General features: G+C 46.1%; 1 protein-coding gene across 5 annotated transcripts; it reads right to left on the minus strand.

Moving 5' to 3' along the window:
* Window positions 1–7,162: 7,162 nt before the first annotated feature.
* On the minus strand, window positions 7,163–8,231 carry LOC6901567 (uncharacterized). Of its 5 annotated transcripts, none has more exons than XM_033382869.1 (3): window positions 8,144–8,231; window positions 7,517–8,079; window positions 7,163–7,457 (listed from the first exon to the last, which is right to left on the minus strand). In XM_033382869.1, the coding sequence occupies exons 2-3, from the start codon at window positions 8,051–8,053 to the stop codon at window positions 7,245–7,247; spliced, it is 750 nt and encodes a 249-aa protein (XP_033238760.1). In that variant the 5' UTR covers window positions 8,054–8,079; window positions 8,144–8,231; the 3' UTR covers window positions 7,163–7,244. The 5 variants fall into 5 exon arrangements, with proteins under 5 accessions (XP_033238760.1, XP_033238761.1, XP_033238759.1 ...); XM_033382870.1 differs by having other exon boundaries at window positions 8,177–8,219; XM_033382868.1 differs by having other exon boundaries at window positions 7,163–7,451; window positions 7,517–8,206.
* Window positions 8,232–8,371: the final 140 nt, after the last annotated feature.

Below are 8,371 nucleotides of genomic sequence, written 5' to 3' on the forward strand. Positions count from 1 at the left end.
ACGGTCATCTTATACAAAAATTAGGTTATAGGCCTGAAGAGTAGATCTATTCTTTATGTTAAAAGAACCGCGATTTGGTGCAGTTTTACTCGGCATCAGGGGACTGCGCGATGGCCAGACGAGGATCAGGGGCTGCTTCAGCGGCTTCAGGCAGGGTATGTACACTGCAGGTGCTGCAGCTCCACCTGATGATTGGTTTCATTCGGGAAACAGATGATAGTGTCGGACCAATGTTTCCTCTCGTTGATGGGAACAATGGCAAAGTACTTGTCGGCCGCGTCTTCGCGGCTGAGATCTCGTCCACGTCGCTAAATATTTTGTTGTCCAGGAACTTAATAGTTTTTCCAGACTCTGGGCGACATTCCCAACCCCATGAATCTGCTGTACTGGTAAGCTATAAATTTTCTGCCCATCTGTCCTTCTTTTAGGGAAAGTCTCTATCAAATGCTACATCAGAACCAACGAGTTATGCGACTTGGGTGCCACGCTTTTAGCCGGAGAACCAGAGGAGCTGCCAAATATCCTAGAGGAAAGATCCCGCTGTCCTTTACTCAAAAAGAAGCTATCAAATCACTTAAATCAACTCTAATCTCAATGAAATCGTCTGAGATTCACGCATCAAATGCTCCCGACTTTTTCCCCCATTAGTTTGAATACAATGCTGAGGACTCTGGCCCCGCTGTATTGTCATCCTGGTCAGGGTTAAAGTCCCAGTTCATCGGTCCCCCAGAAGATCAGGTCAGTGGCCAAAGGTCAACTGCTTTGTTACCGTGTTACCGCCTCGACAGGCCAAATACCAATCACTGAATACTGTATATCGAATACCGAACCTCAGGCTCTCGGGTATCGGCTGATGAAAATGTGCGAAAATTTTGCCGGTATTTTCTGCACGAAATATGCATAAATACATAAATAAATGTCTGCACTGGCTCGCACACAAACACACACACACATTCCATACTCACACACACACAGACACAGACACACAAACACCCAGCCAAGGGATAACTGTGTCGGCAACTGTCTGCTCCCTCTCCTCTCTTTCCCACTCTTTGATTTTTCCGGTTGTTTTGGGCTTTCGATGATTTTTGCCTGCCACTTTGCATTCGCTATACCCTCTCCTTCTATCTACGCCCTCTCGCCACCCCCTACCGCCCACCCATATAGTATTTCTTGTCATTTTTTTCGTACCATTTGTTGGCAGACGGTCAAGGGTATATTGTTTTCATTCGAGGGAACCAAAACTAGGATTATTTTTAGCGAGTTCATTCCGTCTACAGAGCCCTCTTTTTTGTGCTTCCGGTAAGATCGGATCAATGTGTGTATCATATAGCGGTAACTGCAATGATTGGGCAGAAAGGGTGTACGAATCATCGGCCTCCGGACCTATATTTTCTTTATTGATGTTTTTTTTTGTGTACTCATTTTTGTTGTTTGCATTAAAGCTGCGCACTTTACTGCTGACTTCTGCTCCCTCCTCTGTTCACCCGCTCTTAGCCTACTCTTCACTCCACTACCTTCACCCTCTCCAAATGTGTGTGTGTGTGTGTGTGTCTGAAGTGTACAATAAACGCGGATTTCTCTGCCAATATTTGTCTGCAATCATTTTGGCTTGTCGGCAGTTCCCTGCGTCTGTCTGCCTGGCTCCACCCCCTCGGAGCCATCCGTCTAGCGTTAGGGCCTCTTCTTTTCCAGACCAGACCAATAAAGCGTCCAGCAACAACAAGAAATGAAAGCTAGCTTCAGCGAGCCGATGCTCTAGATACCCTGCGAATGATAGGTATGTATACCATATGATATAGTAGTATATAGTACATAGTGCTACAATCTTGGAGGCCCAGACCGTGCATATGCACTGAAAGCAGACTGCAAGGAGTTTGGGGGACTAGATTGAATACAAAAAAGTTAGATGGATAGAAGGCTAAGGGCGCTTCGCCGGGCACATTCTCTTATCGTTGAAGCGTACCATCTGCGAGGGTATATCGAAAAGAGGGGCACCTTCAGTGAAGCAGCAATAACAACGCACCAAACGCTGGCTGTTGACGTTGCCCCTACACACACACACACACACACACAAAACGCTCATCTTTGTTGTCCTGTGTAATACGCGACTTCTGTTTGCCTTTCGCTGTCTCTCTCTGTCTCTCTCTCTCTCTGTTTTTGTGTATATGTTTGTGTGTGTTTGTGTGTATTTTGCTTGAATGTATTGCGTGTGCGTCTCAATCGAGACAATTGGTCTCAACGCCATAAGCGCTTCACACATTCCATTTATGACCCTAGCATATAGCCCTAACATAGCATCCCACACCCCACTACACCACTCTGCAGCACTCCAAGCCCCTCCTGCCCCTCCTCTCCCGCTCCCCCATCATCGCGTGCTTGTTGATTTAACGGTTTTGGCGCTCTTCTACTTCTTATGGCCATCCGTCTGTCCCTTGTTGCATTTCCGGTTGGTTTTTTGTTCTTTCTTTTTTTTTCTGGTGACCACAAGGTCTCCATTTTTCTGCAGTTTAACAAACTGCTGGTTAAAGCAGCGAACAGGTTTGGGGGGAGTGACAGGAGGCAGCTAACTGTTAGATGGGATTACATATGTATGTATGTATGCGCATATGTTCATAGTACTTATGTATATATTGGAAGTGTATGGATAGGATTTATGGGTCACGAGCATATTGTAAATGGAGGATTTAAAGAAAACATGCGTAATATGACGGAAAATAAAAAGGATACAGGGGCAAGTTTTGAATATATTGCATATAGAGGATATGAATATAGAGGAAGTACGTAGAGGATTAGCATTACCATACGGTCTTAAGATGAGATTAATATAGGGGATATAAGGAATCATACATGTATGGGAAATACATATGTATGTAGGACATGCCAGATCACTTACTACTCCCAGAGATAAACGCCCTGACTCTCATATTCAAATCAAAATTAATTAAATATACATATGTATAATTTCATCATGTTCCAGATCATATCCATAGCCCACTCTTTTTGGGTCTTATTTTGCTTGCTCTTCTATCTCTCTTTCGCGTCAAAGCGCTCTCAGTGGTGCTGAGCGTAAAATAAGACCCTAAAGAAGCTGAGCGGACCACGCAGCATAATTTCATCATTGTCTGCGACGCTCTTTTTCTTCTTAACCCACAAACGAGCGCTCTCTTCATCTTGTCCCTCGTGATCCTCTCTGCACGTGTCGTCTCCCGCCCTACGCTCCCTCTCACTAGCAATGGGACTGACAGTGAACAATAACAAACGGTATTTTGTAAAGAAGGCTACGAAAAGGAACACTGAGAGCAATCTCGTGATGAACAGCTCAGAATAGTTGTAGGTACATATAAATATAAAATGTATGTATTTATGTTAGGTTATATTGGGTAATAATACAATTTATAGCATAAACATTGAGCTCAAAGCTTTGCCGTTGAGGATCATGCGAATTCCAACATCATTCCCCCCGCCTAAAAGCGGGGCATATGTAGGACGGACCCAAACCCCACCCCCCCACCACCACCACCCCATCAGCAACAAGCACAAAGCTATAACTTACTAAATAAATAACATAAATTAACTAAATTTGTAGACAATTTTGTCTGTTAAGTGTAAAAGTTTTTGCTTTCCCTGTCGTTGTTGTCATTTTTCTGTGTCCACTCTTTGTTTTTCTTTCTATTTTTGTTGTTGTTTTGTTTTTTGTCTGCTGCCACTTTGCCTGAAAACAAGTAAGGAGAAAAGAAGGGGGGAGAAGGGGGAGGGGAATGGGAATGGGAGAGGGGGTGGGTGTGTGGGGTGGGTTGTCCAACTTTTGTTAACGGGTTTGGTGAATTTTTGGTGCTTTTGGCGCAATATTGGATACGCTTGGTCCGACTCTGTAGCTCCCTCTTACTGGATCCACTCCTGTACTGTGTACTACGAATTTTCAAGGATGCTGCCCGCACACACACAGTCACTGACTCCAGCACACACATGACCGTAGTCGTAGTCGTAGTCAGGGGAAGTGGAAGTGGAAGTGAAGAGGCGTCGGGCAATGTTGTGACATCAAATGTTCATGTTAACAACTTTTCTAAAACTCAATGAGCTGTTGTTGGTGTTATTTGGCGCCCAGTCCCAGGCTCTCTCTGCCACACAGTGCTAACACAGTAACACAAAGAAGCAGAGAAAGAGACAGCCATAGATGCATATATAGACAGTGATAGGGATAGACATACATACGTACGTACATATGTATGTATGTACGTGAAGGGGAGGCTGGCAGCCAGTCAGCCAGGCGCAAACACGTCGAGTGTTTTGTAGCAAATAATTTTGCACAAAGTTCTCGCCTTAACGATTCGAACACATGTTAACATGAAGAGTAACAACAGTTACAACAACAGCAACAGCTCCAACAGCTCCAAGCCCCATCCACAGGTCCAGGTCCTGGTCGAGGTCTGTGTTCGAGGCCAACGAGGATAACACTTCGACATGATAATAAATATGCTTGAGAAACAAGGGTGAGCCCAATGAAAGGCACGGCGATAGTTCGTTCTCGCTCTCTCGCTCCACAAGGCTGTCCGATCTCTGGAACAGCAAGATGTCTCAAGCAGCGGACATAAAGGGAGTGGAACCCCAGACCAGCCCGATAGTGGTAGTGGTACAAAATGTTTATATGATGTCTAATAAAATGGAGCGCGAAAATTTTTACATTCGTATTCCAACCAGCTCCAGATGGTTCCTTCACTCTGCTCCACTTCTCTGCCCCACTACTCCCAGCTCTCTCTCCCCCCCCTCTCTGAGACGATGCAAATTCGCTTGCCAAATTTTTGGGTGGGTGCGAAATCGCGTATTTGAAACACGTTTAAGCAGCGGCAGGAGCATAAAAAAGAATAAGAGTGGTGTGGCATAAGAAAGGGGGACAAAGGGGCAAGAAAAGAAGCTTGCACATGCAACACCACTGCCCGTTAGCAGCAGCAATCCCATCCGCGTGGCATAAAAACTGCAACGAGGACAAAGCGTGACACAAAATATGGCAAATTGCAAGGGAAGTTATGGAACGGGGCAGGGATAAGGACGGGAACAGAAACAGGATTCGATTGAATTACGCCTATCGGCCCAGTTGGCCTAGCCACCCAGGAATCTAGAATCCGGGATGACTCTGCGGTTGATTGGCGATGCCTCAATTGATCAGCGAGGCAATCAACGCCTCTCTGACAAGCTTCGACTCCTCCGGCAGCTGCTTGGCATGTAAATTTCCCACTACAGACACCAGTGGCGTAGACAGGCGAAGGGAGCTTAAAGGACGAGGAGGGTAGAAGGTTTGGTCCGCCTACCGAATACCCCTCTTGGCCCCGTTCAGTAGATCACCTCTCAAACAACATAGTTTTCTCCTTGCCACTGCAGAAGAAGGATACTTTCAAGGATATGGAACTTTGCTCTGTACTCTGTACGAGAATGAAATATTTCTAGCAGTGAGATATATTAAGCCTAACTACCGTCTTAGTTTCCTAGTAGGTCTTACGGTGGGCTTTCCATTTAACTATGCCTTTGCCATAAAACAATTCCGTAAATTGATCCCCAAGTGTGTTCAACCCCTCCTCAGCTGCACCTCTGACCTGTTTGCGGGAGTGCACCCAACTAACCGGTTGATCCTCTCACTCGACGGCTTAGGCTGCACTTTAAGCCGCCAGACGGGTGCTGGTGTGCGAAGATAGTGCCCTTAAATATTTACCAATAGAGGAGTATGCCATCCGAGCGCAAACACCCGTCGATGTCTTGACCGAGTAAGCCGCTAAGCTAACCTTGTTACACACGCCACATCCTCCACGGATGCCGCTGATGGTGGCATATCCGATTTGCCATATGTCAGGTGGATGAAGCAGAAGCTGAGGCTGGAGCTGGAGCTGAAGCTGGAGCTCTGCAGCGTTAACAAGTTGCCCACCAGGGCACGTGTGAAGAGATTTACTGGTAGGTGGGGCAGGTGGGGTAGGGCGGAGTGCCACCTGTCAGGGTTCCCAGTGAATTTCAGCTGTCTGTCTTCTGTCCTCTTCTGTCCGTCCGCCCACTCAGCTCCACTGTGTTGCATCTTTTGTCTTTGCATTCGGGCTTGGGTTCGTTTGCGATGGGACGGGACGGGACGGGATGGGACGGGAGCGATTGGTGGTTCCGGGAATTGGAGTGTTGGGGAAAAAAACGACCCGATTTTCCCCAACTATCTCTTGGCACTTTACGAGTACGGTGCGCTTTTATTATTATAAAATACGCATGAGTTAGTGTGCATATTTCATGGCTTTTGTGTATAAAAGGGATAAAAATGCAATCAGTCGCAAAAACCAGCAAAGTGAAACGGACAGAGCGTAGAGCTGGCAATAGTCTGGCTATAGTCCCCATTCCATAGCACCAACCGCACAAACTATCTGTCACCCGCAAAATCTCCGCAAAATCCCCCTTGAAATCCCACTTACAATGCGATTTGTCAACGCAAAGGAAGAACCGAATTTGATCCAGGCTAATTATAAATTGGCTATCTAAGTATGAGAATGTGTGAAATGGCTAAGGATTTTATGGATTCGAAAGGGGATATTGATAGAGTTAAATTAAACTAAAGCAGACTTATGTAGGCCAAGCAGGGAGGACCTACTTATAATATTATCAACTTTTAGGAGATTCTTTTCGGCTAATAATACAACTCTTCCAGGCCTAATCTATCGGTTTCTTCATGTACATAATCGAATCAAACTTAGGCGGAACGAGTGCGTCTGTTCCCAAGAAAATGCTTACCCAATTACTCAGTATTTATGACGGATGACCATACGAATGGTAAGCGAGTAGGAGGGACAGACGTGCCGTAACAGGTGACCCTCAAGTGAAGCAAATGAGCAATCTGTCGGGTACGAGACCGAAACCAGAACTTGGTCGTGGAAAAGTAAGTAAATACTCGTAGTGAAACGAGCGGGGCTGAGTGAAGGAGGAGCAGGAGCACAAACTGGAGGCGGGTTAAGGGACACACACAAAAGTCGGGAGCTGGCATGGGAAGAATTACAAGTACGAGTACGAGGACGAGGACGAGTACTCAAGTGCCATTGAAGAAAAGTGCTCATGTTTTTCCTTCTCCGCTCCGTAGTTGCAACCCCCATTCCCACTCCCGCTTGGTTCTGCTCAAGGCGCGAGTAAATTCAAGAAACAATTTTCAGGAATGACTTAACTTTTGCGTTTATGTGAAAACTTTTGCAACGTGATGTTATGAGAGCGGCGAAAGGATATGCAATTCACTCCCACTGCCAGTGGGCGTGTGGGCATGTCGGCTCTGTGGCTTGGGGGAAGCGCAGCGAGAGAGAGTCCTGCAGGTCCATGCCCCTTGTAATGTAGATAAGGTCCTCGAAATGGATTTGATCCCAAGTAGATATCAGATCCTCCTCTTCCTCAAACTGCTTCTGCGGCATCTTTTGTGCTTTCATCTTCGACTTCTTCTTATTCTGATGCTTATTTATATTTTATATTTTTATTTATTTCATGCATTCAGAGACAGCTTCCCACCTACCTTCTGATCCCACTCCGGAACCAGCTTAAAAGCCTCCTCTTTAACCATTCTCTCGGCCTGCCTCTCAGCCCGCTGACGAACCATTTTCCTTGCACACTCTTTCGCCTTCTCCACCAGCATCCGGTTGAGCTTCCGCCGCATGGCCCGAAACTCCCGCTGCGTGCACGGCAATCGCAGGAGCAGATCGAAGCACTCGTCGGATGAGAGCTTGTCGTCCGCGTTGTTATCGAATAGGCGTAGTAGGGCCAACAGCTTCCGCTCCACCGGCGTCCTCCGTTGGAAGGGCTCCAGTGTATTGATGAAGTGCCGGAAACCTTTCGAAGGGTTAAGCCTGCGGTCCAAGATCGCATTGGCCAAGGGATGGCCGGCCAGTGGGGGGCAGTGCATTAGATCCTTCTTCTGCACCACCCCGTTTTTCTTTCTCAGGGACTCGTAAATATCAAACAGGTAGCCAATACGGAATATCGAGAATCCCGACTCCGCCTGGATCACGGCCTTCTCGGCGGCAGACAGTCGCCTCGACGCAGCCGAACCCATTATTTGCGCTATTACGGTTATTGTATCTACATATACAGGATAAATGCACATAAGTACACGCAAGAATACTGAATATATCTTATTGCAGACATTGATCGAGGTCTGTTATGAGTTTTGTCTTACAGCTCGTGTAGATGAATGATTAGATTAGAATGATTGTCACAGATTATGAAAGATAAAGCTATGCTCTAAAAAGAATTCGATTTCTTTACTACATTTTTCCAAAACGCGTTATTTGTGCTGCTTTTAATTAACATTAAGTACCTCTATGATACTCGTATATACATACATACGTATGTACTCTTTCGGTTATTAAGA

Source organism: Drosophila pseudoobscura, chromosome X (assembly GCF_009870125.1).
Source record: "Drosophila pseudoobscura strain MV-25-SWS-2005 chromosome X, UCI_Dpse_MV25, whole genome shotgun sequence".
Lineage (NCBI taxonomy): Eukaryota > Metazoa > Arthropoda > Insecta > Diptera > Drosophilidae > Drosophila > Drosophila pseudoobscura.